The sequence below is a fragment of the Dipodomys ordii genome, unplaced genomic scaffold, assembly GCF_000151885.1.
Source record: "Dipodomys ordii isolate 6190 unplaced genomic scaffold, Dord_2.0 Scaffold152, whole genome shotgun sequence".
Classification (NCBI taxonomy): domain Eukaryota; kingdom Metazoa; phylum Chordata; class Mammalia; order Rodentia; family Heteromyidae; genus Dipodomys; species Dipodomys ordii.
In genome coordinates this window covers 5,857,616-5,871,402 of record NW_012267368.1, presented here as the reverse complement: position 1 = coordinate 5,871,402, position 13,787 = coordinate 5,857,616, and the positions used below count along the sequence as shown (strand labels likewise).

The 13,787-nt window shown below is 43.6% G+C and overlaps 1 protein-coding gene across 1 annotated transcript in view; it reads right to left on the bottom strand.

Annotated features, from left to right (window-relative positions):
- Col19a1 (collagen, type XIX, alpha 1) overlaps positions 1–13,787 on the bottom strand; it is a 223,976-nt gene that overhangs the window by 28,780 nt on the left and 181,409 nt on the right. Inside the window, exons 23-30 of the mRNA XM_013032266.1 lie at positions 12,955–12,990; positions 12,820–12,864; positions 12,681–12,734; positions 10,822–10,887; positions 8,307–8,378; positions 8,177–8,230; positions 7,582–7,635; positions 1,569–1,622 (exon numbers count right to left, since the gene is read on the bottom strand). Coding sequence (XP_012887720.1) covers positions 1,569–1,622; positions 7,582–7,635; positions 8,177–8,230; positions 8,307–8,378; positions 10,822–10,887; positions 12,681–12,734; positions 12,820–12,864; positions 12,955–12,990 — 435 coding nt within the window. The remainder of the gene's footprint in view (positions 1–1,568; positions 1,623–7,581; positions 7,636–8,176; positions 8,231–8,306; positions 8,379–10,821; positions 10,888–12,680; positions 12,735–12,819; positions 12,865–12,954; positions 12,991–13,787) is intronic.

The window sequence follows — 13,787 nt, the reverse complement described above, 5'->3', positions numbered from 1 at the left end:
AGAAGTTGAAGCATGTGTTAGATGGCTGGATTTAGCCAATAAACACATTATTTGCAACGAACTTAAACTAAAAACATATGTGCCAATCTGAAACTGAAATGTAGCTGTGTTATTTGCAATTGAATTTGAGTATCACCTAGAATAAACTCTGAGTAAATGGCTACATTTGGCAGGTGAAAAAAGAAAAAAAAATCCCTTCTAGGGAGCTAGAATGACCAGGGCGGGAGGTATGGCTCAAGTTCACCAGCTCAAGCTCTGGTACTGGTGCAAGAAGAAAAAAAGAAAAAAAAAAGCCATGTGCCATTGGCTAACACCTGTAACCCTAGCTACTCTGGAGCCTGAAATCTGAGGATCTCATTTCAAAGACACCAGAGAAGACACATTCTTGAGACTCTTATTTTCAATGGATTAGCAAAAAGCTGGAAGTAGAAATATGGCTCAAGAGTAAGGCCCTGAGGGGGCTGGGAAGGTGGCTCAGTGGTAGAGGGCTTGCCTTGCATTCATGAGGCCCTGGGTTCAATTCCTCGGCACCACAGAAGCAGAAAAAAAGCCAGAAGTGGTGCTGTGGCTCAAGTGGTAGAGCACAAGCCTTGAGCTAAAGAGCTGGGTGACAGCACCCAGACCCAGAGTTCAAGCCCCACGACTGACCAAAAAAAAAAATAAAAAGAGTAAGGCCCTGAGTTCAAAACCCAGAACCAGCACAAAAAAGATAACCAGGATAAAAAGGATAACCAACATAAAGACACAATGGCCATGATGGTGTGTTTTAGGGAGCAGCAGGAGCTTTGACTGAGATAGTGTTAAAAATTTATATATAGGAACAAAAATAAATTCAGTCATCTTCGCTCCATTTTGTTTCTCCTACAAAATAAATTCTCAGCTTGTATTGCCGTTGGAACATCTCTTCTGAAGGCTGATGTCAAGAAATATCAAATATTTTGCATTCTGTCTTCTCTAATTGCTGTTGTCTCTGCAGCATCTTTCACTGCGGTCTGGAAGAAGCCTGCAGTGACTGTGTGAGAACTGGGATTGTGGGTGTCAGTGTAGGTATCGGTGTGGGCATAGGTTATGGGCGTGGGTGTAGATGTGGGCATAGGTTTGGGTGAGGGAGTAGGTATGGGTGTGGGTATAGGTGGGGGTGTAGGTATGGGTATATTTGTGGGCAAAGTTGTGGGTAAGGTGTAGGTATGGGGGTTTGGGTGAGGGTGTAGGTGTGGGCGTAGGTTTGGGTGAGGGTGTAGGTCTAGGTGTGGGTATAGATGTGGGCATAGGTGTGGTTGAGGGTGTAAGTCTAGGTGTGGGTATAGGTGTGGGTGAGGGTATAGGTGTAGGTGTGGACATAGGTTTGGGTGAGGGTGTAGGTATGGGTGTGGGTGTAGGTGTGGGCATAGATTTGGGTGAGAGTGTAGGTATGAGCATGGGTGTGGGGGTAGGTGTGGGTGAGGGTGTAGGTATGGGTGTGGGTGTAGGGTGAGGCTGTCTGTAGGCAGCCATTCAGCACTCTGGATTGAGGCCCAGAGGACAAAGTAAGGCAGTCCTCCGGCAGGTGGGGCTAAGACAGTACTTACAGGAGGCCCGGCTGGGCCTGGCGTGCCAGGGGTGCCCGGGCTTCCTTGGAGACCCTAGGAGAGACGGTTACCACCATAAAAATCCCTTACAGAGCACAGTCATTTTAGCTAGTCGGTCAATTTTATCACAGAGTTATGTTGTGAGGTAAGTCAGGCTCAGAGTGACAAAGGAAGTGGGTTTTCCCTCATGCGTGGAAGATCTAAATTACACACATATATGCAAACACATGCAGACAGACTGCCTAAAGTACGGTCTGTCTACATAGGAAAGTGTCTATGATGAGATTCCTTTGAACAACTACACTTCTGCCTAACAAAATGAGTAGCAGGAAGCTGCGATGGTGCTGTCAGGAGTGGTAGGGTCAAGGGGAGGGGCAGACGAATGCAGAGAGGAGGCGGGAGAATGCAGTCATGACACTCAGTGCACATTCGTGAACATGGGACCAGGTCACTGGAGGGAGGGGTGGGAGAGCTGGGGGAGAATGGCGGAAGGGGTGATGCTGATCGAGATGCAAGGTACTCACACTCACAGGATGAACTAAAATCCTTTGTACAACTACTTAAAGATACTAAGTAAATAATAAATAGGAAATGTTTTCATTACTGAGAATTAAACATATACTTTAGCTAATCAAGAAACATGATGCTTGCCACTGTAAATGTCCACTTTCAAAAAGGCGGTCACTCTGCATTTGTTTGGAGTCTCAGACAGGCTGTGCGGTGGCTTGCTCAGCCTTCTGTGTGACAGCAGTGACCCGTCCCTGACAACTCCACACACCAACCTACAAAAATGAAGTTCAGACCAGCAGAATGCCAGCACAGAAACACAGGTTTATACTACAGCTTCACTCAGCTTGTGGAAAAACAGATTATGTTTTATGACATATTGCAGTTTACCTTCTAATGAGAAGGAGAAATTGGTTTACTGGTGAATTTAAGTCTGGAATCCTTTTATGGCTTAAGTATAAAAGTAAATAGCTTTCCTTTCTTTCTCCTCTTTGGGTTTGTAGAACAATGCTAATTATACCAGGTAAAATTAAAAAAAGCTGATTTGTGTGTGTGTGTGTGTGTGAGAGAGAGAGAGAGAGAGAGAGAGAGAGAGAGAGAGATCTGGCAATTTATGAAATTAACTTTGTTCCTTTACCAAGTGTACCAAGAACAGAATACTAGTTAAACCCATAATATGAAACACTTTACAACTTTTTCCTTCTCTGTGGACTGGGCTTTGGACTCAGGACCTTGTACTTACTAGACAGACACCCTGCCTGAGGTACACCCCAGCCTTTGTTCTCTGATTCACATTTTTTGCCCACATTGGCCAGGACCACAGGTCCTCTGACTTACAGCCTCCCAAGAGCTGGGATGACAGCAGGTTTTACAACTACTGAAACCATGGTTTAGAAAACCATTGAATAATTCGGAAAAATAAATGCCACAAACATGCAGCAGAATCGAGGACTTTACACAATTATAAATGCATTTCCTAAAATATGGGAGTGGTAGTGATTTTTATTGCCTTGTCATGACAAGCAGATCAAGGTTTTGTTTGGAAACTTTGGTGTCCAGTATGTTCCAAAATTTTGAATGTTCAGATTTCTTTTTGGTGACTAGCTCTGTGTGTGTGTGTGTGTGTGTGTGTGTGTGTGTGTGTGTGTGTGTGTGTGCGTGTGCATGCAAGTACTGGGCTTGAACTCAAGGCCTTGTACTCTGGGTTAGCATTTTTGCTCAGGGATGGCACTCAACCACATTTTGAGTCTGAAATATTCCCAGAAATGATACTGGCTATGGCATTTTCTAATAAATATAAATATTTCTGTAGCAAAAACATGTTTTTCTGATACAGTAGAAAAACAGAGCAGACCCATGGAAGTTCAGGTCAGAGCTTGCTATCAGATGAATCTGCTAACCATGGCAGTTTTCTGGGTTCCCAGAGGCTCTCTGGACTGCAGCCCTGGATAAAGTGTCTGTTAATAGAAACAGCAGCTGGCCCTTGGCAGTGGGGAGAGGAAAAATTCCTGTCTTATTTAGTATTTTTGTGCATTTCCACATCTTTGTAATCAATTTAGATAATTTCTACAATCAAGATCAAGTGAATACCCTGTTAAGCATGCACTGCATCAAGTTCTAGCTGAAGGGAGAAAGACGCATGAAAATGTACGTATTTCCTCTCCTAACTTAGTGACAGAACACTGCCCTGGCACACCAAAGGCTTCAGGTTCACTGTCTAGCACGGCCCAAAACATTCCATGTTCTAGACTGAACAGCTCTGCTCTTTCAAGAGTTCTTTTCTTACTGAGCAAAGATCCGATTTATATTGTCCAAGTATTTTTATTATGGAAAGCCTGTGCCCTTTACTGTTATGCAATATGAATTTCTGTATACATTATACAGATTAGTTGAAGTGGCCAGGTATGACATTACTGAAAAATTGTTTCTGAGAGTTCTAGAGACTGTGAGCAGGATCAAGGACAAATCTTAGCCTGTCCATCCAATAAAATGAGATTGTATTATTTCAGTTTTATTTATACAATAGGTTATGGAGAAATACTGTAAAGAATCTCTGTGAACATGCCGAGATCCTATTCCTCATGTAATAAATACTGTGTTAAATCACATGTGTGCTGTATTTACAAAAAAAACCATGCTGGACACAAGTGGATCATGCCTGTCTCCTACTCAGGAGTCTGATATCCAGAGGATTGTTGTTCAAAGCCAGCCTGGGCAGAAAAGTCTATGATACTTCATCTCCAAACTAACCAGCAAAAATCTGGGCTGGAGGTATAGCTCAAGTGGCAAAGTATCAGCTGAGGAAGCACGCTGAGTAAATGTACAAAGTCCTGAGTTCAAGCCCTGGTACTTGGAAAAATAAGTGTAGACTTATTTTTCCTTAAGATTATATAATCTCATTGGCACACAGTGTGTGTGTGAGAGAGAGACTTTCTATTTGATCATCATTAATTTTATGAGTTTATAACTTTGTAAATGCTAGGAAAAAATTTTCTATTAGGAATGGTAATTTTCAGTTCTTGGATACGATATTTTATACTATAAATTTCTTTATTTTGATATACCTACATATTTAAAAAATTATTTCCACATGTACATTATAACATATGCAAATGCATATGCACTTTTGAGACTAGTTTTATGCATAGTATAAACTGGTTTTAGTCTGTACTGTGAGTCCGTGTAGAGATGCTGAGTAAGTTTTAAGGTTGTCCAATTTACAAGCTTGGGGCTAACTGACCTATGATGACTACAATAAATGCTAAGCCTCAGTCCGTAGATTAAAAAAACATTCTCAGCAGTCTCTCTGAAAAGTGAAATTCTATAATAAGGGTAAAATTACTCCAGATGCAAAATGGGCAAGGAGGTAATTCTAGAAGACAAGACAGTCATTAGAGAAGATAAATACAAATCTCAGCATATGTGTCCAACTAAAATGGGTCTAATCATTTTGAGAACACACAATTTTCATTTTATTCCTTGCTTTGATCTTTTGATTTTACATATCATATCTAAGAAGATTCATTTTTTCTATTGCTATAATTTATGGCTAACAATATTTTTCACATTTTATCAATTATTATCCTTAAATATTGTCAGAAGACTTCCATTTCAAGCAAGGATTTTCTCTGATTAGGAGAGACAGGCCTGTGTTCTATCAGCATATTGTACATTCTGCCTTGAGTTGTACAGCAGTCTGTAAAAGAACATGGGCAGCTGCTTATCTAAGAGTAAAGTCAATCTTCTAAACTCTGAAACATTCAATTGATGATTTGGGGGGGGAGGGAGGGGAGGTTAGTCTTGGGGCCTGAGTGCTATCCCTGAGCTCTTTTGTTCACGCTGGTCCTCTACACTTTGAGTTACAACTCCACTTCCGGTTAATTGGAGATAAGAGTCTCAAGGAGACTTTCTGCCTGGTCTGGCTTTGAACCATGATCCTCAGATCTCAGTCTCTTGAAAAGCTAGGATATAGGTATGAACTACTGGTAACTGGCTTTAAATAAGATATTAATAAAAGAAGCAACCTTCAAAGAGGTGGCCACCCTTGCATCTATTCATGAAGAACAGGCATTTGAGCTTTTGTGAGAGTAAAGCTAATGCATGTGGTAAGCAGCAGTTTGTTGGCCAGTTGGAAATGCATAGTTCTTGATAACACCTATATGAATTCCTGTTAAGTTTTATTCACTTAAATCAGTAAGCTGTAATTTCACACAATATTGGAGCCTGAGTAGAACACACAATTGTTTATTAGTGTTGAACTGTCTGGGAGACAAAAGATTCATTGTCCTCGCCTAGGCTTGGGGTCAATTATTCCTTCAATTCTCTCAGTACCTGGGATTTTCTTTAATGAATTTACTCTTCTTCCTCCCTCTCATTTTGGCATAATGAAGCTAGAATTGTTATCTGCCACATGAAAATAGAAAAACTACCTTGTATACACTAGCTTTCTGCTCTAATTTTTCTTGTTTCCAAATCTGAAGCACTGGTGTAAACACAAGCATATTTTATACAAGTTAACACTGAAATTCAGTCAATATGTCACTCCTGGGATATCCACAGTCCTCCTGTTATGTCAAAACAAGGATAAAGCCAGGTGCCGGTGGCTCACACCTGTCATCCTACCTACTAAAGGGGCTGAGATCAGAGGTTCATGGTTCAAAGCCAGACCAGGCAGGAAAGTCTGTTGAGACTTCTATCTCCATATAACCACCAAAAAGCCAGAAGTGGAACTGCACCTCAAAATGATAGGGCACCAGAACTGAGCCAAAAAAGCTCAGGGACAGTGAGTGCCCAGGCGCTGAGTTCAAGTCTCAGGACCAGAACACACACACACAAACACAAAATGCATACACGTGTGCACACACACGCACACAAAAGCACACATGCATGTGCATATACATGCACACACACCATACAAGGTCCTACTAGAACTTATACCACACAGTCTACCGAGCAAAATTATCAAACTGACACTTGCTAAGTTGCTTACTGGACTGAACAATTTTTTGTCTTTGTTACAACTTTAAAAAAAACACAAAAGACAAGGAATAGGGAATTCAGTTGGAGACGGTTGTTAGTTCTTAACTATTTGCAGAAGCATAAGGGAACTGCCCGTCAAGGACAAGGATATTCTTTGTCACACAGTATGCTGAACAAGCACCCTAAAGCCGTAAAGAATATAAACAATATCTCAGTTCAGCCAGAGAGCAAAGCATCTGGCGGAATCAAAATTAACTTCTAGTGAAGTTAACTTAGTCATTTATCAAAACACCTGAATCCCAGTTATTTGCTGACCTCTCGGCTGTCACCTTCTCAGTTGCTTCTGAAGCTCTCTCAGGTGCAGGCAGCTAAAAGGTGGTGGACTACTGAAGTCCATCACTGTGCTAGGACTTAGTGAAACCCTCAGCAGAAAGCAGTAGCTCACTCTTATTTTCAAAGGAAAATGACTTAATGCTTTATTTAGAGATGAAAACAAATGTTCTCATTCCTTCATTTTTAACTTTTGGAAAAAAAAACAGATTTTAAAGTTTTCTAGAAAGCAATCAAGATTAATTAGAAACAATAACACATGACGACAATTTGTAAAGTGAAATGCAAATCTAGCCAGAAAAATAAACCTACTTCATCTGTCATAATTATATGCACTGACACCAAGGTTAGTATGTGCCACAGGGCTGAGTTTCATTAGTAACTTTTTGAGTAGTTGTACAAAGGAGTTGCCACTTAATAAAGCAGTTTATGAATAAACTGGGTCTTGATCCATGTCACTCACCCCTTTGCACATTCTCATCATCCCTCTCCCACCCCACCCCTTCCCTCACTCTCCCTTATCCTGTAGGGTATACACTGGATTCTTGACTGCCTTCTTCCCTCTGCCTCCTCTTCATTCATCTTCTCCTCTCTTTTTCACCCCACCCCACCCCTTTCAAATACCTGCTTCTAATTTGTTTTTGAATGAGAAATGGATGTCCATTGGGTGAGGAGTCTGCTCACCCAAGCCTCTTACCTCATCGCCTTTCTCCCCAGGTGCTCCAGGGTAACCCCGCTCTCCTTTGCTTCCCTGGAAAGACAGGCAGTTCAGCTAGTGGCTCTAAGTACTTCCGTTTTTATTGTTTGGAATGACATAAAAAATCCTTTATCAAAAACTTGTTGTGGGGCTATATGGACAGAGTCCAGGAGCAAAGCAGTAACAACCTTTGCAAACCTTTTATCTTACATTTCACAAAATATCTTTGTGTGTGTGTGTGTGTGTGTGTGCGCGCGCGCGCGCGCGCGCACGGGCACGCGCAGTGCCAGTCCTAAGGGCCCGAGCACTGTCCCTGAGCTCTTTTACATTCAAGGCTGGCACTCTACCACTTGAGCTACAACTCCACTTCTGGTTCTTTGGTGGTTAACTGGAGATGAGTCTCATGGACTTTCCTGCCTGGGCTGGCTTTGAACCACAATCTCCAGATCTCAGCCTCCTGAGTAGTTAGGATTACTGGCATGAGCCACTGGCACTAGCACTGTATTTTAGACACTAAAATAGTGTATTTTCTCCTACACACCTTGAGTCCACAGAGTTTTATGTACACACTGGGAGTCCACAGCAGCCTTCTTACCTGTGGTCCCTCCCTTCCCGGGATCCCAGGAGGCCCACGTGGCCCCATGTCACCCTGTAGGAGAGAGAGGGCAGAACTGAAGGGGGGAAGTCTGCAGGGTTGGGTCCACGCGCTTGGCCAGCCCCCTTACCTTCCCGGCCACAGACTCATACTGTCCAGGCTCCCCGGCAGGGACAGTGGCTTGGCAGTTGCCACAGAAGTTCTAATGAGAACAAAAGTCAGTTATGAGAGATTCACAGATAAATTATGAATGTGAGATTTGGGGATTTATGTGTATTTGTGTGTGCATATGTGTACGCATGTGTGTGTGTGCATGCACACCAGTACTGGGGCTTGAACTTAAGGACTCATGCTCTCACTTGTCTTTTTCCACTCAAGGCTAGTGCTCTACCACTAGAGACACACCTCCACTTCCGACGTTTTTCTGGTTAAGTAAAGAAAAAAGAGTTTCAGAAACTTTTCTGCCTGGGGTGGCTTTGAACGATAATCTTCAGATCTCAGTCTGTTGAGCAGCTGGGATTACAGGCGTGAACCACCCCCGTGCAGCCTGCATATGAGGTTGCAGCACTTTCGATGTCTCTGTTCTCAGAAATGTATTTATCTGACAACAAAGAGTTACTTTTTGAGGAATTTGATTTTTACAAAGCTCATCAATTCATAAGCTTTCATGAAGTTATGAATTTATGAGGTTTTATTTCAAGTACATCTTGGTGATATTTAGAAGGAAGATTCCAAATAGATAAGAAAAAAATAACCCATGTCTCAAAAATATAAATTTCTATTGCTTACTAACATGTTTAAAACAGGAGCTGGTAGCATTCAACTTCTCAGGAAACTGAGATCTGAGAATTGTGGTTCAAAGCCAACCTGAGGCAGCAAAGTCTATGAGATGTTCCAATTAGCCACTGAAAATCTGGAAGTAGAGCCGTGGCTCAAATGGTAGAGCAACAGGTGGCCTTAAGCAAAAATCTAAGCAAGAGTATCAGCCCTGAGGTCAAACTTTACTTCTGGCACCAAAAACAAAAAAACCCAAAAAAACAAAAATAGAACACAAAAAAAGGAGGTGCTCATGGCTCAGGCCTGTCATCCTAGCTCCTCAGGAGGCTGAAATCTGAGGGTTATGGTTTGAAGCCAGCCAGGGCAGGAACATCTGTGAGACTCTTATTTCCAATTAACCACCAAAAAGCCTACAGTGGAGCTGTGACTCAGGTGGTAGAACACCAACTGTGAGTGAAAAAGCTCAGGAACAGCACCCAAACCTTGAATTCAAGCCCCAGGAGCAGCACCTCCCCTCAAAAGGTCAGGGAGCTAATATTGAAGGTTGGAATAAACAGCTATGAAAGAGCTCACACCACCAATAAGGTAAGGCATGGAATGACACGGAAAGAAGAAACTGGTAGGAAAAGGTTTTTAGCCTTTGGCAGGAAACTGGTATTCTGCAGAGTTCTGGGCGTCTTGTCAGTGGACCCAGGGACCAGGACAGGACCCCAGTGTCAAATCCGGAAGACAGAAAACCCAAGTGGAAGTCCTCTTCCCTTCTCTATAACCTTTAGTTAACTGGAAGAGCTGACAGTTAAGTGCCAGAGCTCTTGAGATAAACTTAAATCTTATCACCTCACTAAGGAAACAGCAGGAGGGAAAAGTCCTGAGAAAGGCTTGCTTTTAAGTAAGTCTGGAATAAGAACATGACTGGCAAAGGCATACAATTAGGGCCACTAAGTGTGTGATACAGTTTAACCATCATCAGAAGGCTGGGACTGGAGGTTCCTATTTCTCCATCTTTTTCATTAAAGGGCAGAATATTTAAATATGAAAAGAACACTGAAACTGGCCCTTGAGGAGAAGCTGGCTAGAACCCACGACTATTTGCAATCTAATATTTTTAACTCAAAGAACAGTCCCGAAAATGTGACCCTTGAGGGCACAAATGTTACATGATGGGAGAAGATGCTACAGCAAACTGTCTCTAAACTGTTAGCTGGCACCAGCTCTTCAAGAAGACAATTCTTAAAGCTGGGATACACACGCCAGGTGCCAGTGTTCATGTCTGTAATCCTAGCTACTCAAGAGGCTGAGACCTGAGGATCACAGTTCAAAGCCAGCCCCAACAGAAAAGTCTGTGAGACTCGTGTCTCTAATTAACAGCCAAATGCCAGAAGTGGAGCTGTGGCTCAAGAGATAGAGCACCATCCTTGAGCAAAAAAGCTCAGGGACAGTGCCCAGGCCCTGAGTTCAAGCCCCAGTATTGGTATACATCAATAAATAAACTCATATAAATGGAATCCTCCTCTTCCTCACCTCTTCCCCCTCTTACTCTTCCCTCCCTCTCCCTCTCCTCTCCAGAGGGTTAGGGTTCATAGCAGAGACAAGTAGGCCAAGGCCACTGCTCAGAGAGGCACAGCACCTACTGAGGTGTTGTGACATGACTTCTCATTCCTTTCCTGTGGCTCATTTCCCTCTCCCTCCCAAGCCAAAAAGAAGGAGAAGACTGGAGAGAAAGAATGGCACAGTTTATAGAAATGCACAGGCCTTTTTCTATCTTAACGATGTTCTGCCATTTAACAATGCAACTGGTGTTCAAGCTAAGCAATTAAGTCAGTTTCTGGTGAAAATTTCCTTCCTTATTTTTCCTACATTAATCTGACACTTCTTCCATAGTTCCAGAATACCTTGAGCAAGGCGCCGACATCTCCCAGGAGAGGCAGTGCAACCTGTAGTTAGGGAAGAGGAGAGGGAACAGGAATGTACATGCGTACACAGACAGCACAGAGCACACGCCATGGAGGCCGTGTGCACACACAGACGTCATGCCAGACGAAGGGCTTCTAGACCCTCACTGCCAGATCATCAGCTTAGCATGGTTCCAAGTCAAGAAACCATGGGTGGCACTGACAGCACTCAGAACTTTCTGAGAAATAAGTCATTTTCTTGCACATGAATATGTAAATTTAGACACTGTTTCAACTCTATCATATGCTTTAGTTTCATGACATACCAACCCGCATGCTTTCCTACCACATTTCTGGTTTACAGTAATGTATAAAGATAAATCTATCAAGACATCAGTGGCTCACACCGGTAACCCGAACTGCTCAAGAGGCTGAGCTCTGAGGATTGAGATTCAAAGACAGAGGGACAGGAAAGTCCATGTGACTCTTAGCTCCAACTAATCAGTCAAAAGCCAGAGGTAGAGCTGTGGCTCAAGTGGAAGAGCCTTGAGCACAGAAAGCTCAGGGACAGTGCCACACCCTGAGTACAATTTGCATTCAGGACCTGGGACCAGCACACACAAAAAGAGTAATGAGGGGCTGGGAAGGTGGCTCAGTGATAGAGCGCTTGCCTTGTATGCCTGAGGCCCTGGGTTCGATTCCTCAGCACCACATAAGCAAAAAGAAAAAAGCCAGAAGTGGCACTGTGGCTCAAGTGGTAGAGCACTAGCCTTGAGCTGAAGAGCTGAGGGACAGCCCAGGCCCAGAGTTCAGGCCCCATGACCGGACCTCCCCCCCCCAATAAAAAAAAGAGTAATGAATGACTCATCCAAAGAGTGAGTGTTGCCCTTTGCAAAGTGCACTGCTGAGCTGTGGAGGAATGAAACGAGTATGAGATGAATGGACTTGCCTTCCAGCTGGTTCTCATGGAAGTTCAAAGAAACTGCTCTAATGCTGGAGAAGACCAACATAGCTAGCATGGCTTGTGTTCCGGCCTCAAGTCTAAATCAGTTTTCTTTCCGAGTCTTTTCTGTGCCCACAGAGCCCTTTCTGGGCTCCAGGCAGGGTGGGGTCCCCAGGGGCCCAGCAGTGGAGCTGATGCTGGCCACAGGGGGCTCTGTGCAGCGTCCCTGCTAGGCAGGGCATGAGCCCGGTGTGAAGCAGAAGGGCCTGGGGAGGTTTAGGAGCCAGAAACCAGCTTTGGATTTTATTATACAAAACTCTTAATGCAATGTCATGGCCGTATGGCTCTCAAATGAGAATGGCAGAGTCTGAGGCTATTTAAAGGGATTGCACTGTTGCTCAAAGCAAGGTTTATTCTAAAATAAAACTCTGGAACACATGCTCAGTGTCTGAGCCAAATTTCATAATTTGGTCAGCTCAGAAGTGCAAAGCCACAGAACCAAAGTACCCATAGGGAACTTACCCACAAACTTTTGTTTAGAAAAATCAAATTCCCTTACTAGAATTAGGAAGAATGGGAATTGGAGCACATATTTTATCTGTGTTTCCCCTGGAACTAAGACATTAGGTTTTGGGGCTTAGCCCTGGGCAAAAGTGGACAGCTGAATTCTACCCTTAGGAAATAAGCATTTTACACACACACACACACACACACACACACACACTGACCTGGCTTGAACATTTTTTCCCTCTCTACAAAATAACAGGATAAAAAAGATCACTGTGCAGTCACCAAGAATTCTAATTAGTTTGGACAACAGAACCCGTTAGGTAGACAGTTTGACTCCTAATGTATTAAAGATACACGAGTCAGGCCCAGGCTGTCTGCGTACCGGCTCTCCTGGTGGGCCCGGGGGGCCTGGGTTCCCGTCTCTCCCCGGAGCTCCCTGCAAACAGAGGTGTGGGGGTCAGACCTGTGGTTGGCCTGGCTATAGGGTGTTGGAGTGGAGGGTTAGTCAAGAGCAGCCTTACGTGATTCCCGGGGGCTCCTGGCAGCCCAGGGAGACCTCGTGGGCCCTAGAAAAGGAAGAAAATAAAAAGTCTCTTAAAAGGACTTTCAGTTATTTCCTCTAACTAAGAATCAGATTTGCTGTGCTGAGAGCCTACCTGAACACCTGGCTCTCCGGCTGGTCCCGGGGAGCCCTGTGTAAAATGAGCAATGGTTACTACAATTCTCCCAGGACTGTCCACACACCACCAGTTATGTAAAAAGATTTCTCCACACTCTGGACACTGTCCCCTGGCCATCCTCCACCACACACCTGTGGCTTGGTGTCAGCAATTTGCTCAGATCCCTGGGGCATCTCTCATTTGTTCCTGAGAGTGAGACTCGATGGTGGCTGAACTCTACCTGATCACAAACCGCCAGTGCTTCCTTTCCCGTCTTCCTTCTCACAGAAATCGCCGGAACCAGGGTTTAGTCATAGGACTTGGGTTAAAATGTTATCTGTTATTATTTCCTACTTTTAGACAACTAGAATTTGGACAAACTTAAATGAAGCTGATATGATGAGAGACCATAATGAAATTGATTCTATCTTCATTTCATAGCCACAGACCAGGGATTTAGGAACTCACAGCCAACACCAAGTAAAGACCTCACCATCAAGTTTCTTTTCTTGTCTTTAAAATAAGTGTTTCTATCACTGCCATTGTGAAAGCCATTTGCTCCCTTCCAATTTACACTGTGACCCTAGTGGATTGTTTCTTTAAATTCATTATCTCCTTAGCAACTTTCTTTGTTTAACAATTTCTCATCTCCAATGGCTGCTTCTGCTTTTGCTATTATGGTTTGAGTGTCCCCCTAAAGTTCTGGAGTCATAAACCGAGTCCCCACATTCCTGTGTGGATGCTGTGTGGGGAGCAGTCCTGCCAGTGGCCCCCCCCAAGCCCAGTGTCCCCTCTCCCAAGGCGGCTTTGCTGGCTTTGTGAAGAGGAGG